Source organism: Trichomycterus rosablanca, chromosome 24 (genome assembly GCF_030014385.1).
Source record: "Trichomycterus rosablanca isolate fTriRos1 chromosome 24, fTriRos1.hap1, whole genome shotgun sequence".
NCBI classification, from domain to species: Eukaryota; Metazoa; Chordata; class Actinopteri; order Siluriformes; family Trichomycteridae; genus Trichomycterus; species Trichomycterus rosablanca.
This window is the reverse complement of record NC_086011.1, coordinates 17372248-17388483: the sequence shown is the minus strand read 5'-3', so window position 1 is coordinate 17388483 and position 16236 is coordinate 17372248. Positions and strand designations below refer to the sequence as shown.

Sequence of the window (16236 nt, the reverse complement as noted above, 5' to 3'; positions counted from 1 at the left end):
TAAAACATGACGTTAAAATCCTAATAAACAAAAACAAACGTATAAGTATAACCAGGTATGTATTATAAAAATAATACTACTAATAAAATAATACAATACAATATACATGTACATTAGATGTTTTATTCAAAGCTATTTACAATTATGACTGCAGTTTGAGCAATTAAAGGTTAAGGGCCTTGCTCAGGGGCCCAACAGTAGCAGCTTGGCAATGAGGAGGCTAAAACCGGCAACTTTCTGATTACTAGTCCAGTACCTTAACCGCTGAGCATAGCACATCGAATGGATGGACAGGGCACGGGGCAATGAAGCGACACACAGGACAGACATGAAGTTGTGGGATGGGGTATTGAACAGAGACCCTATCATTCCCTGGGGGGGTAAATATTAGATGATCCCCACACGTTCTCCTGATTTAACCCCCCTAGATTTCTACCTGTGGGGGACCATGGAAGTATCATGGAAGGTTTTAAGGGTTTGTTAAGTAAAAGTGGATCTTAAACCATCCAGATAATCTCAGTGCTTTGTGTTCCCATATAATAATTCATTGTTATTAAGCTTAGTATACATTTAAGCAAGTTTACTTTGTTTACTTGGTTTTTTTTTCAATGTGCTTCTGCCTGATTTGAAGTCTACGAAGGTTTTTTTTGGGGAGGCGTCTGGTGTAACTCCAAGTTCCAAGTCAACAAAAAGCTTTTGATTTGTCTGTTTAGTTTGTTTTGTTTTGGAGGCGCTAAATCTTAAACAAAAGCGGTGCCTCCAAAAAGCCGTTCGTCGGTTCCGTAGACGTTTAGGGAGAAAGTTTCAGTCGTTGTTTAGAGCTTCTTTGTGAGAGCGCTTTTCTTCGCTGTTCTCTCGTCTTTGTTGGACTGTCGGTTCCCACCGGGTTTCCTGGGCACATGGGCTCCCTGTGCCAGCCCTCTCAGGAGAGCCAGGCACTTTTTCTTGGTAAAAACAACATTAGGAGTGACCTCTCTTCCCCCCTTGTTCTTGCTCACCCTCTAGACATTCGGAGAAAAGAATAAAGCCTTTGCATGAGGTTAGCTCTCAGTTTGGAGGCAACCTTGACCTGCATCCCCCTTCCTCTTCTAATGGGCGGACCGTGGGGGCTGGGGGCTCCTCCATGGGAATGAGAGGGTCTCTGTTCAATACCCCATCCCCCCACTTCATGTCCTTTTCCTTTACCCATTCTTCCTGCATCTCGCTTCATTGCCCCCGTGCCCTGTCCCTCCATTTGATGTGCTAATCTTTCTACCTAGAGTTTTCTTTCCGCCGCTTTTTTCGTTCCTATTCCTTTTCATCTCTCTCTTTCTTTGCATTCGATGGGACGCTTCTAATCTAATCACGGCTTCAGCGTGGCTCGCTGAAAGGGAGCAGGGAAAACTTTAATTGGTACACACTGGGCAAGAGAGGAAAACAGTGGAGGGGGGAATAAAGAGGCCCGGGAGCAACCGTTTACGACTCATTTGGAATCAGCCAGCCAGAAGGAACGGGGGACTGGCAACTGAAAAAAAGAAAGAGTGCCAAGGTGGTGAAACTGTCAGACTGCAATAGGAAGGGGGTGGGCGGCTTGAAAAGGGTCTTTCAGTGGCATAAATATAAAGCAGCTCGTCTCAAACGGTTGTTTTTTTCCATGTTCTGCTGGCAAAATTGTGGGCTTCAGATACACAATTCTCCCAATTCTAAAAGTTCTTGTGATCATGTAGATTACAGCGGTACCTTATAACTCGACGTTAGTTGGTTCTGGGAGTGGCGTCAAGTTTAAAAGAGTTTCAAGGTATTTTTTCCCATAAGGATGTTTGGGAAACCTGTTAATGTGTCCATGGTTCCGTGGAACTGCAGATATTTTAGTCTCATGTAAAATAATGAGGTTGTTTTTGACACAAATATAATGTAAACACACTGAAATACAATTAAAAACAGTTAAAAATACAATAAAAGCTGCACTGTAGCTTTACTTCTTTATTGTTTCCTCATGATTCTTAATCGTGGAGATGCTTGATCATATTCCTTAGCGAGTTCAGTACCGGCGCATTGACATGAGAAGTGGCAAAATAGCTTTTGTGCTTTTTTATTTTTCCCTTATTATAGTAAAACAGCGAGTGAGGAATTTCATTAGTGGAGGAAGAGAAGTTTAGTGCTCCTGTGTCGTTCTATTAATACATTAAACCACGTTAAGCTTTACTTTTTAAAGATAAGTTTTAAACTCTTATCTCTAGCTGGAAGCTCTAGCTGTAACACAAGTTTAAAAGTGAAACAGTGAGGAAAATCCAGCTAAACACAGATACATGTGGAGCTGTAACACTGGATCTGACGCTTATTCCACACTAATGCAGATTCGTATCATATTCACACTTTAATGACGTTGTACCGCTCAAGCCGAGCGCCAAACAAAGCGGCTGTTCATTGTTAATTAAATAAATACATTTTAATTTTAATAAATAAATTTTTTGGAAAAAGACTGAATGTGTCAAATTTAAGGGAAACGTCGAGTTTAAGGGTACAAATTTCTCCATGAAGGGCGTCGAGCTTTAAAGATTTTGAGTTTAGGGGACGTCTAGTTACAAGGTACCGCTGTATACTAAAGGTACTAATACTTTTAGTGCTGCAGGGCCCAAACTTTGGAAATCCTTACCACTGCTAAACACCCATTTTTACTTACTGCTTTTCCTGATAAGTCATTTTAATTTGCTTACATTTTATTACTATATATTTCCCTTTATTTTAATTTTAATTGATTGTTGTAGTTGTAAATTGTCTGTGCAGTTATAGGCCTGTAGTTGTATAGTGTCCTTGAGTTTCTTGAAAGGCGCTTATAAATAAAACTTCATTATGATTATTGTTATTAATATTAAGTTCATGTGTTTTAATCTGTTTAGTTCAGATTAAAAACACACTAAAACGCACCTATCCGCTCGCGTACCGTGTTCCACAGTTACTGACACATTTAGACGGGAGTCAACATGCAAACGAATCGCTGGTGCTGATAGACACTGACGGCCGGGTGTTTGCGTACGTCTTTAGTGTTTAGCTGTCATGCGTTATGCATGCGTTAGCCTGCGTTTCATTCTCCACAAACGGAAGAATGTGTTCGGCTGGCACAGAGAGTCAGAAAAAAAACAAACAGATTGAGAGAGGTGGGGAGGAACCTTTTTAGACCAGGTGTGTATCTGTTACTCAACTGTGTGCCTGCCAAGAACATAAAGAGCGTTCCAAGTTCCACGTACTTACTTACTCCCACACTCTCTCTCTCTCTGCAGGGAGCTCGACCACAACGACATCTCAGGAACAATCGAGGACACCAGCGGGGCCTTTACAGGCCTGGAGAACCTCCGAAAACTGTAAGTGTCTTTCGGACTTTTAATTCTCTTTCTGTGCTGGTTTGTGATGCTACAGACGTTGTAATCAAGTTACCTACCATCAAGTTCTCACAGCCAACTCAGGTCCATCTTTAAGCTGCCACTAAAGTCCAAGGTCCCCAAAGTCCCCAAGCTACTGTGCAACTCCGAAGTACCTTAATTTCCAGTCAAGTCCACAATCCAAGCCCCTACACTAGTCCCGAATCCCTAAGCTGCTTTCAAAGTCTAGGGTCAATAAATTGGGCTGCATCCAGATTCTTTTTACGTTCATACTATGGGAGTAAAATGTAAAGCTTAGTGGTTAAGGTACTAGACTAGTAATCAGAAGGTTGCCGGTTCAAGCCCCACCACTGTCAGGTTGCCACTGTTGGGCCCTTGAGCAAGACCCTTAACCCTTAACAAATTGTATAGTGTCACAACTGTAGGTCACATTGAATAAAAGTGTCAGCTAAATGCCAAAAATGTAAATGTGTTGATATATTTAGGACATGATTGCCAGTAGTCATATTCCAATATTCCAAGAATACTGCTACAATGGAATGTCCAAAACCCAGTTCTAGCTTCCGCTGTCCTACAAGCTCACTGATGGGAGTATATAGGGTGATTATGTTCTTTCCTTCTTATCACACTCTCCAAGCTTCCATGTGAGACTTTGTCAGTGCGATCCTGCTCTTCAGATAAGAATAAAACTCTTTTTCTAATCATAATCCAGGTTTTTTTTTTAGGTATTTTATCCTAAGTCCAAGGTTCCTAATTTTTTACTCAATCCAAAGGGATTCATTGATATAATCCCTAAGCGCCTACTCAAACGTCAACTGAAAAGTCACTGGCAAGTGTAAAGTCCCCTAAATTTCCATCTTCCCTTGTCCTTATGTCCTTAAAATTGTTCCCTGGGAGGGTCAGTTGCCTGTTTTAGCCTTATAACCCCAAGAATCTACACACACATAGGCCGGTTTGGCAGTTCTCAGATAAATGTGATCAGCAGTGTGGTAAAAGGGTTTGTTTGCACTTGTGAAAGCATAAAATTATTGAACCGAGACCAAGTCTAAGCAGCGTTTGTACAGATACGTCAATTCCAGAAATTCCTAGACTTGTAAAGACTTCTCTGGTGTGTTTTTAGCCTGTTGGCTTTCCATGACTGATTAATTGTTTGGCAGAATAATAATACACATGTTCTGCTGTAATTCAGGGACTTGTGAAGCGGTTCGTATGTGTGATGCATTTTGCTAGAAGTTGTTCCATGGTGAAGCCTGAATAGCTAGCATAATGACTTAATTACTAGTTGGCGAGAGTTACAGTATGTTATTAAGCCGTAATTAAACAGCTGATGCTAGTTTCATAGCTTGGTAGCAAGTTATGTTGTGTGTTTTCAATGCCTGCCAGTATTGATTTTTGATTGAAAAGCTACCCTTCGACTCTGGAACCTTAAATGATACAACCTTCTAAATTAAAATCACAATTAAAAATGGTCCTAAATTGATCTTTAAAGCAGCATTTGTTTTCTAAAACACTTCCTGAGGGTGTTGATTGTGAGAGTGAAGGAGCTTTTGGCCACGTCAAACATTCTGCTCGCCCTCTGCCCTGCCCTTTTCATTCCCAGTGATGCTCTGCCCTGGCACAAACAATGACCAAACAGGACATCAAAGGGTCTTTGGGTTGCTTTGAGCTTTTGGCAGTGTTCAAAGACCAAAGCGGATGAGAGATTTGTAGATTTGTTGCTGTAGTTCTTACTTGGGTGGTGAAAATATCATACCAAGACATTAGGACCAAGACATACCAAGACATTAGGACCCAACGCTGGCAACCTGGCGGCGATGGTCCAATAAGTCCGGTATGGTAACTTCTGAGCTACCACCGCCTCAGCAAGGCAGTTGTTGCCTAACTTCAATACAGAAAACACCTGACCAGCCCAGATTGCAAATTGCGACCAACTTCGGACCACCAAGGTCAGGATATCTGTGGCTTCCTTCCTTTTGTAGACGTCCTGCATGACAGGGTTCATATCCTTGGACCAGGAAAGTTTTTTTGTAGAACAGGTGGGGTTATCCTTGCAGAAGAGAGCAAGCAGGTTGTTCTACATGTGATAGGTGGCCCGTTCGCTTAATAAGTTCACTCATTACTCTACAAGCATCTGACTCAGTGCTTTACCAAAGCTTCCTTTCATGAGAGTCACCCCGCCCTGTCATCGCTGCTCAATTCTAATAAAGTAGAAAATCCTTAAAGGGTGGCACTGTCGCTCCACTGATATATTAAATACATTAATAATACACCAGTCCTCATCTCTATACTGAATCTGGTTTACTAACTGCACTTTGTCTCTGTCCATGTGTTCTCTCTCTCGTCCGTCCACTCGTCCCCTTCTTGGAAACGGCAGCACTCTGTTCGAAAACAGGATCAAGTCGGTGGCCAAGAGAGCCTTCTCAGGCCTGGAGGCCCTGGAGCACCTGTGAGTATCCCGTAATACAGATCACCCACCACTACGCTCTGCCAAAACCGAATGCTTGAGAGCGCTGCTAGTGATTTAATAGCATCTTTGTAAAAGGAGAAGAGCAAGGTCTGAGAGCGGGGTTTTTTTTGTGAGACCAGCTGTTCGACGTACTCCAGCCAGGTTCAGTTTTTTTGGCTTTTTGCAGGACGAGACGAAGGTTCGGTCCAAGAAACGGAATTTTACTGGAGTGCTAGTGAGAGGGCTGGGGTGTGTGGGGCGGCATCGTTAGTCTGCGTTCACAAGAGCTTTTTGTTTTATTAGTTACTTTAACAGCATCGGTGGGGAACTAATTTGACCAGTTGGGGAATGTAGGTGTGTGATTTGGGATGTAGCCACAGACTATTAGCATTTTAGTGAGCTTTTTAAATGCACAATCGTGCATTGATGCATGTTTTCTGTTAATGCATCTCTTTTATTTGACTCATGAGTAGGAACTGCATTTTTGATACTTACTAAGGCTTTGTTTACAATGTTATTCTTCCAAAAATCTACTTTTAAAATTGATTTCTTTACTGAACAGCACAATGTACAGTGTATCACAAAAGTGAGTACACCCCTCACATTTCTGCAGATATTTAAGTATATCTTTTCATGGGACAACACTGACAAAATGACACATTGACACAATGAAAAGTAGTCTGTGTGCAGCTTATATAACAGTGTAAATTTATTCTTCCCTTAAAATAACTCAATATACAGCCATTAATGTCTAAACCACCGGCAACAAAAGTGAGTACACCCCTAAGAGACTACACCCCTAAATGTCCAAATTGAGCACTGCTTGTCATTTTCCCTCCAAAATGTCATGTGATTTGTTAGTGTTACTAGGTCTCAGGTGTGCATAGGGAGCAGGTGTGTTCAATTTAGTAGTACAGCTCTCACACTCTCTCATACTGGTCACTGAAAGTTCCAACATGGCACCTCATGGCAAAGAACTCTCTGAGGATCTTAAAAGACGAATTGTTGCGCTACATGAAGATGGCCAAGGCTACAAGAAGATTGCCAACACCCTGAAACTGAGCTGCAGCACAGTGGCCAAGATCATCCAGCGTTTTAAAAGAGCAGGGTCCACTCAGAACAGACCTCGCGTTGGTCGTCCAAAGAAGCTGAGTGCACGTGCTCAGCGTCACATCCAACTGCTGTCTTTGAAAGATAGGCGCAGGAGTGCTGTCAGCATTGCTGCAGAGATTGAAAAGGTGGGGGGTCAGCCTGTCAGTGCTCAGACCATACGCCGCACACTACATCAAATTGGTCTGCATGGCTGTCACCCCAGAAGGAAGCCTCTTCTGAAGTCTCTACACAAGAAAGCCCGCAAACAGTTTGCTAAAGACATGTCAACAAAGGACATGGATTACTGGAACCATGTCCTATGGTCTGATGAGACCAAGATTAATTTGTTTGGTTCAGATGGTCTCAAGCATGTGTGGCGGCAATCAGGTGAGGAGTACAAAGATAAGTGTGTCATGCCTACAGTCAAGCATGGTGGTGGGAATGCCATGGTCTGGGGCTGCATGAGTGCAGCAGGTGTTGGGGAGTTACATTTCATTGAGGGACACATGAACTCCAATATGTACTGTGAAATACTGAGCAGAGCATGATCCCCTCCCTCCGGAAACTGGGTCGCAGGGCAGTGTTCCAGCATGATAATGACCTCAAACACACCTCTAAGACGACCACTGCTTTATTGAAGAGGCTGAGGGTAAAGGTGATGGACTGGCCAAGCATGTCTCCAGACCTAAACCCAATAGAACATCTTTGGGGCATCCTCAAGCGGAAGGTGGAGGAGCGCAAAGTCTCGAATATGAATATGCTCCGTGATGTCGTCATGGAGGAGTGGAAAAGCATTCCAGTGGCAACCTGTGAAGCTCTGGTAAACTCCATGACCAGGAGAGTTAAGGCAGTTCTGGGAAATAATGGTGGCCACACAAAATATTGACACTTCAGAAACTTTCACTAAGGGGTGTACTCACTTTTGTTGCCGGTGGTTTAGACATTAATGGCTGTATATTGAGTTATTTTGAGGGAAGAATAAATTTACACTGTTATATAAGCTGCACACAGACTACTTTTCATTGTGTCAAAGTGTCATTTTGTCAGTGTTGTCCCATGAAAAGATATACTTAAATATCTGCAGAAATGTGAGGGGTGTACTCACTTTTGTGATACACTGTATGTCTATTTTATAAAGACAATGCTTTATTATCTGGAAATCTGTTAAGTTTTGCTCAGATTGGAAGTCGCCACATCCAAGACCAATAAAAAAAGGCTGGATGAAGAATTCGAGTTAGATGGTTTTTAGCTCAGAGAAGATCTTACTGACAATTTATGGTAAATATAGACCAAATAAATTGGCGGTTTCTGTCATGGGAACATAAGAAATTGTATCTACATAAGAGCCGAGTGGTGCTAAAATATCTCAATCAAATGGTAAGCCTATTTCTGACACACTCAAGTTAAAAAATACCATAATTCTATCCTATTTGGTCAATTATTTTTAGGTTTTTCAAAGTATTTTGAGGATTAAATCCACAATAATCCACCGTAAATAAAAATGCTAACAAACAAATGGAGCCGTCTAATTAATTTGGACTTTTTCATGATAGAATGATGGAACGATGGATAGAACGATAGTGTTGGTCACAAATTTTTTAGGGTTCATTGATCTGAACATTTGCATCTTTTGTCCAGAGAGACTCAATATTGGAATATTGGTACAGAATACAGTCCAAGAAATTGGAGATGAAGTGCTTTGCTTTAGGGCCCACTGGTGGCAACCTGGCTGCGATGGTCCTCGTACCATGGACCTTCCAATTAGTCCAGTCCAGTCGTTTAAGTAAACAAAGCCAGGTTTTAGGAAGTCTGGGGCTATAGCCACGCTAATTTCAAGCCTTTTTCTGTAATGTGTGTGTGTGTGTTGTGTGTACGTTTCCATACTCCACCATGTCTGACGGGTCCGTGTTTCATTTCTGGACAGGAACCTGGGCGGAAACGCCATCCGCTCCGTTCTACCTGATGCCTTCAGCAAAATGAAGAATCTACGCAGCCTGTGAGTCTCGCTCACCGCTGTATAAAACAGTCCTGTTCGGGCAGCGCCAGCCGCCTCGTCTCACGTCCTCTTTCTGTCTTCAGTGAAATTGCGAGTGATAGTTTCCTGTGTGACTGCCAGCTGCACTGGTTTCCTGAGTGGCTGAAGACACGGGACCTGCAGGCGGGGGTTCGTGCCACGTGCGCTCATCCCGAGAGCCTGAAGGGCACCAGCATCTTCCAGGCTCCGCCACAGAGCTTCGTTTGTGGTGGGTATCGCTATGATCAGCTACGTTACACAGAGCCTGCCTTGCTGCCTACTGCCTACCTGATCAGCTGCCTTAGTAGAGAGGCATTGAGACATCGAACTCATAAGGCAGATTATTTAGACGCACTACTTAGACAGCGATTAACACAGTTAGACAGCGATTAACACAGTTAGACAGCGATTAACACAGTTAGACAGCGATTAACACAGTTAGTGATTGACACAGTTAGTGATTGACACAGTTAGACAGTGATTAACACAGTTAGAAAGCGATTAACACAGTTAGACAGAGATTAACACAGTTAGACAGCGATTAACACAGTGTTAATGAGAAATGCCTGCATCTGGTCTTCTGCAGAAGACCTTCCCAAACCTCAGATCACGGTTCACCCGGTTCCCACAGCGGCCGTGCTGGGTAAAGACGTACGTCTGACATGCACGGCAGCCAGCAGCAGCAGCTCGCCCATGAGCTTCACCTGGAGGAAGGACCAGGAGCTCCTGAGTCACGCTCACGTGGAGAACTTCGCCCACGCCGGCTCTCATGAAGGAGGCGGAATCATGGAGTACACGACCGTCCTACACCTGCGCAGCGTCGCCTTCGAGGACGAGGGGCGGTACCAGTGTGTCATCTCCAACCATTTCGGATCCACCTACTCCAGCAAGGCGCGCCTCAGCATCAGCGGTAAGAAGCTTCTACGTTTTAGCTTTACATTTCAGACTAGATCAAATGAGCTACCTGTAAAAAAAAAAGTCCTGGTTTGATCTCTGAACTAGAAAGAGTGTGAGGACCTGGCCAGAAATGATCAGGGTTAGCAAAAGTGGTCAGCAAAAATAGGAACGGCCCAATCAAAAACGGATCTTTGATTTAACACGCCAACTAAATGCATAAATACCACAGAAACCATAAATACCACCAAATCCAAATGTACCAAAACCATAAATACCCCTCACAATCAAATGCTCCCAAAGCATAAATACAACCAAAACCAAAAATACCTCCAAAACCATAAATACCTACAAAACCAAAAGCAACAAAACCATACATGCCACCAAAACCTAACACCCCAAAACTATAAATACCACCAAAACCACAAATACCACCAAAACCACAAATACCCCTCACTATCAAATGCTACTAAATCATTAATACCACAAACACCAAACACCCCAAAACCATAAATACCACCAAAACCAAACATCCCAAAACACCACCAAAACCAAAATCACCAAAACCATAAATACCACCAAAACCAAACACCCCAAAACCATAAATACCACCAAAGCCAAACACACCAAAACCATAAATACCACCAAAACCAAACACCCCAAAACCATAAATACCACCAAAACCAAACACACCAAAACCATAAATACCACCAAAACCAAACACACCAAAACTATAAATACCACCAAAAGCATAAAATCACCAAAACCAAACACACCAAAACTATAAATACCACCAAAACCCAATGCTCCTATACCATAAATACCCCTCACCATCAAATGTTCCTGAGGCATAAATAACACCAAAACCAAACACTCCTAAAAATAAATACCACTCTCCATCATATGTCCATAACGCATGAAGAGCCCTCACTTTCCAATGTCTCATAAATACCACTCACCATTAAACGCTCCTAAAGCATAAATAGCCTTCACTTGCGAATGCTCCTAAACCATGAATACCACCAAAACCAAGGGTATCAAAACCATAACTACCACCAAAACCATAACTACCACCAAAACCAAAGGTATCAAAACCACAGATTCCCCCCCAAAGACTAAGCAGCATGGATGAAGAAACAGGACTGGACTAAAACGTATCTAGCTTCAGAAGAAGTCTCTCCTGATTTTGCTCTTTCCCCTCACATTTGGAATAAATTGATTTAGCAGTGTTGCAGTTTGGACTCTGTTAGGCTATGACTCAGTGCTGGCTAGTCCTTCACTACGCCTAATTCTCTGGGTTTTTCTTTTCTTTTCATTGTTTCCACACGCTCACCACAGTTCTGCCCTCGTTCGTGAAGACGCCGCGCGATCTCACGATCCGGGCCCGTGCCAAGGCGCGTCTGGAATGCGCTGCGAAAGGTTACCCGCCTCCACAGGTGGCTTGGCAGAAAGACGGCGGTACGGATTTCCCGGCGGCCCGCGAGCGGCGCATGCAGGTGATGCCGGACGACGACGTGTTCTTCATCATGGACGTGAAGCCAGAGGACATGGGAGTGTACAGCTGCACGGCCAAAAACACCGCGGGCATGATCTCTGCCAACGTCACCCTCACCGTACTGGGTAAGAAGAGTTCTGGGGTCAGATTGTCTACAAATAGTATTAAAACTGAGTGACCTCTGTGTAACCTGTTCAGCTAGAACAGCCACTCTTCTAAAAGGCTTCTCACAAGACTGTGGGAATTTGTGCCCATTCAGGCACTGAAGTTGGTCAAGAAAGCTTCCACTGTTGTTCAGTGGGGCCGAAGTCAGGGCTCTGTGCAGGACACTGGAGTTTAATGAAGTTTTGCTTTGTGCACAGGGGCACAGCCATGCTGAAACAGTGAAGGGCCTTCCCTAAACTGTTGCTGCTAAGCTGAAAACATGTTATTTCCTCGATATAGGTGATTTATTACACCTGTTAGCAATTGTTGTGGCTGAAACACATGAATTTAAAAATTAGAAACATTTGGTCCAGTGCTCCAGACTTCATCAAAGAAAAGAAGAGTAAGAAAGAAGACAAACAGACAGACAGCAAGCACGAAAGAAAGAAAGAAAGAAAGTCAGTCAGACAGACAGGAACAAAAGAAAGAAAGACAGACAGACAGACAGAAAGTAAGACAGAAAGTCAGACAGAAAGTAAGTAAATAAGAAAGACATAAATAAAGACAGATAGACAGACAGGCAGACAGACAGAAAGTAAGTCAGTCAGACAGACAGAAAGAAAGATAGACAGACAGAAATTAAGTAAGAAAGACAGACAGACAGAAAGAAAGACAGAAAGAAAGATAGACAGACAGAAAGTAAGAACAAAAGAAAGTCAGAAAGAAAGATAGACAGACAGTAAGAAAGAATGAAAGAAAGACAGACAGAAAGTAAGTAAGAAAGAATTAAAGTCAGACAGACAGAAGAAAGTCAGTCAGACAGACAGACAGAAAGTAAGACAGAATCATCGGACTGAGCCAGAACTTGTTTGCATTTTAGTGCAGCATATAAAAGAGGAAATCTCGTCCCGTTCCTAAATCAGCCAGGATTTCGGCCGGCCCCCGTCTCTGCTCCTCGGCACGCAAGAAAGCCCGGGGTGGCTCTGGGTTCGGTGCAGCTGTGGCCTTGTTTTCGGGGGCGGAGGTGAAAGGGCAGGAGCGAGGTCGTGGAGAGGGCAGAGGGCTTAAGCAGAGGGATATGAGAGCTTTTCTCAGGCTGAGTTCAGCTGTGCAGAAGCGCTGCGGGGACAGAGCTCACATTCTGTGCTAATACAGCGGATGTTCCACTCATAACGTCATCGCTGCTTTAGAAAAAACACCTGCAGGAACGGCGGGCGACGTGCCGACCTGTAATCAGATATTCTGGTTTTATAATGAGCCAATACGTACGCACAGGGGGGCTCATGCTACAGCAAGAAAGAGCCTTCCCTAAACTGTTGCTGCAAAGCATTTGATTTCCTTTATATAACTGATAAATGACACCTGTTAGCAGAAGGGGTGTCCCAATACTTTTGAAATGTTCTAGAGGAATCCCGCCAGTCTATCTACATGTCACGTCTGTCCTCTTTTTACCCTTCCAGAGACCCCCTACCTGGCCCAGGCAATGGAGGATCGCAGCGTGGCGGTGGGCGAGGCGGCCGCGCTGCAGTGCAAGGCGGTGGGAAGCCCCGCCCCGCGCATCACCTGGCTGCACGGTGACCAGCCTCTCCTTCCCAGCGAGCGGCATCATTTCACCCACTCCAACCAGCTCCTGGTGATCAGCAGCGCCGCCCCGGAGGACGCCGGGCGCTACACCTGCGTCATGTCCAACCCGCTGGGTACCGAGCGCGCTCAATCCATCCTGACCGTGTACCAGCGAGACGCTGCCAGCTGCCACGCCCAGGCCAGCACGGGAGCGGTCACGGCCGGCATCGTGGTGATCGCGGTGGTGACCAGCGTGGTGGTGACATCGCTGGTGTGGGTTTGCATCATCTACCAGACCAGGAAGAAGAGCGAGGAGTGCAGCGTCAATACAGGTACATTTCAGTTGCATATCAGGCGACTTTCCTTTCACCTCCCATCCACATGCAGAAGGTGGATTAGTGAGCGAGGGAGAGTGTGAAAGCCCAAGACTGACTACATTTTATCTTAATTCAATGTCCATCCTTGAAATAAATCGATTCACAGACCAATGTCAATTCTTTCTTTATTCCAGATGAGACGATCATCCCGCCTGATGTTCCGAGCTACCTGTCCTCGCAGGGTACTCTGTCTGACCGGCAGGACGTGTGTTTGAGGGTGGAGTCCAGTGGAGGCTCCCAGCCAAACGGGCATCTACATGCCAACGGTACGTCCACTTCTGTACATGGTTAAAACCCAACCATCAAACAAAACGTTAGGACCACCAGACAAAAAATGTGCATGGCATAGTCAGGGACTATCGAATTTTGGGCTGATTGTAGTTATTCGACTGTCATACGACTAAGTTGAAGTATCTCAGTGAGTACCCACCAGAAGACATGGGTATGGACCAACAGAAGATCCACCGTGGCTTAAACTGCAGATCATTGTAATCCTGGTGATGAGGTGCCACAACACACACACACTTCTGTGTAGACTGGTCAGAGTGCCCGTGCTTACTCCGGTCCACCGTCAGAAGCCCCTTCCAAAGGCACGCGGGCATCAGAACTGAACATCAAAGCAACAGAAGACTGATGATAGATGCTGGGAAGACGTGTCAAATCCTGTTTTCCCAGGGATAATGTGGATGTCCGGGTGCATGTTGATCAGTGACCAGTGGGAGAGCTGGCACCAGTTGAAGGTGAAGGTCCAAGACTCCTTAGATTTGGTCTGGGTGGGTCAGAGCTGTTCAGACAGCGTATTAGACTGGTGGTCATAATGTTTTGGCTCATCGGTGTATGAGTATCGCTTTTCAAATTGATGTATTCTGATTCTACACAGTCTCATAATATTGGGACTAAATAAATATTCATACGTGGTACAGACTGAACTCATGAGTTCCTTCCTCTTCCAGGAGGTTTTGATGTTCCGGTCGTATGCACGGACTACATGGAAACCGGCAGCAACGTCTACGCCAGACCGCCAGACTACTTCCACCAGACCAGAGCACCACCTTCAGGCCAGGAGTACCACCAGATACAGCAGCCTTCCTCCTTCACCAGCCAAAAGACGAGCGATGGGCACTGCAACGGTACGCCCAACGGGGTCAGAAGGGATCCCACGTTAATGCCGAACAACAGACAGAGCGACAGAGAAGGTGAGATTGATATATTGGTTTTATATATTGGGGAAGCGCCTGTAGGTCGTAAATCAGGACTAATGCTCAGTTCCCGTCAACACCTGATGAAAAGAACGTCTGTCCTGTCAGCGGAGGGGTGGATTGATTTGGGTTGGTTTATGAGTGCAGAGGTGCGTATTGAATTCCATTGCCTTAGGGTTGAAAAAGAGAGCAAGTAAAACATTTAAAAGGTGTAAAAAGGTAAAAAGAGGCTCCTTACAGGGGTTAAATATAATAAAATTTTATCACTAGGACAAATAGCGACACATTCTTTTTTGTGCAGTAATAATAATAATAATAATAATAATTAGTTTTCTTTGTCACCTGCTTTAGCGTTATTTTCTTTATACTATTTTAGCATTTCCCCCTTTTTCTCCCAGTTGTATCCAATACCCAACTTACCTACATCTACAATAAACCTTTAAACTAGTAATGTATAATGAATTTCAACAAAATTGACATGCTTTAATGATATTATCTGCATTGTCTCCCTTGCAGATTCTACAGATAGCAGGGCGGGGACGCCGGCTACCTCTCAAGAGGACGAGAGTCACCGTCACCCGCTAAAGCCGCCCTCGGACTTCTCAACCCGCACAGACTCTGATCTCACACGGACTCTGTTACCCAACGGCCACACGCATCCGGGTGAAAGCGCTCCCCTCAGACAGGAGAGTGCCTAGCACCCGGTTTGCATCTCTGAGACTGCTACAGATTATTTTTGTACCCTTTTGCACTGTGAACCGCTACCTCGCACCGAGGGGCGCACCCAGAGCCCGTCCCGCGTCCGACGGCGGAGCAGAGGCATCCCGGCGTCTGAAGGCGAAGCTTGGACGGGCCGTCCGCGTCCCGATCCGAGCGTTACACCTGTACATAGTGTTTAAATCCTCCTCAGGGAGGCGTCGTTCACCGCTGCAAAAAAAATGTATAAATAAATAAAGAAAATGTGACTTGCATTTGAAGCATGCTAATGTCGGGAATACTGTACGATAGGACAGAGTGCTATAATTGACTATGAATTGTACATAAGAGTTTTGGTATATATCTATATATTATTATTATATAACTTTTGCAAGAGAGTATTTGAATCTAATGTGCATGGTCTGATCAGAGTGATGCGATGCTATTTTTCATCTCTTTTTATAAATCACCTGTTTCTCCCGGTCCTGGTGCCTTACAGCATGAACAAACTATCTGTGCCTGTTGTTCTTTATGGTGAAATGGAATGGTTTCTTGCACTTCAGTTGAGATAAAAAGCTATAACGTTCAACTACAACCAGTTCGGCTGTACAACACTTCATATTTACAGGGTTTTTTGTACTTAAGAAGAGGGAAAATGGCATTAAAGAGGGTATAATAGAATAATAGAGTATTTGTGAAGAACAGTAGGATTTACACTAGTTCTAGTAGTTCTAGTAGCATGGCGTATAGCGGCAATCCAGTGTAAGCTAACGCTGTCTAACGTTTAGGCCTAGATTTTAGTGCAATATACAGACTTCTAACGTCTATGTATTATTAACTTACTACTTTAAACCCTCACCATTAGTGATACTCACTTAATCCACAGCCAGCCAGTAGTATCACTAATCCTACTGATGAAGCTCAAGACGGACTGACTAGGTAAGTGGAATCAGGTGT

The 16236-nt window shown here is 44.1% G+C and overlaps 1 protein-coding gene across 2 annotated transcripts in view; it reads left to right on the top strand.

Annotated features, from left to right (window-relative positions):
• lrig1 (leucine-rich repeats and immunoglobulin-like domains 1) overlaps positions 1 to 15788 on the top strand; it is a 43703-nt gene extending 27915 nt beyond the window's left edge. For both annotated transcript variants that reach the window (XM_062986151.1, XM_062986152.1), the window contains 10 exons: positions 3261 to 3341; positions 5734 to 5805; positions 8822 to 8893; positions 8977 to 9140; positions 9498 to 9821; positions 11144 to 11425; positions 12905 to 13339; positions 13519 to 13650; positions 14338 to 14580; positions 15100 to 15788. In XM_062986151.1, coding sequence (XP_062842221.1) covers positions 3261 to 3341; positions 5734 to 5805; positions 8822 to 8893; positions 8977 to 9140; positions 9498 to 9821; positions 11144 to 11425; positions 12905 to 13339; positions 13519 to 13650; positions 14338 to 14580; positions 15100 to 15281 — 1987 coding nt within the window. In that variant the 3' untranslated portion in view covers positions 15282 to 15788. The remainder of the gene's footprint in view (positions 1 to 3260; positions 3342 to 5733; positions 5806 to 8821; positions 8894 to 8976; positions 9141 to 9497; positions 9822 to 11143; positions 11426 to 12904; positions 13340 to 13518; positions 13651 to 14337; positions 14581 to 15099) is intronic.
• Positions 15789 to 16236: the final 448 nt, after the last annotated feature.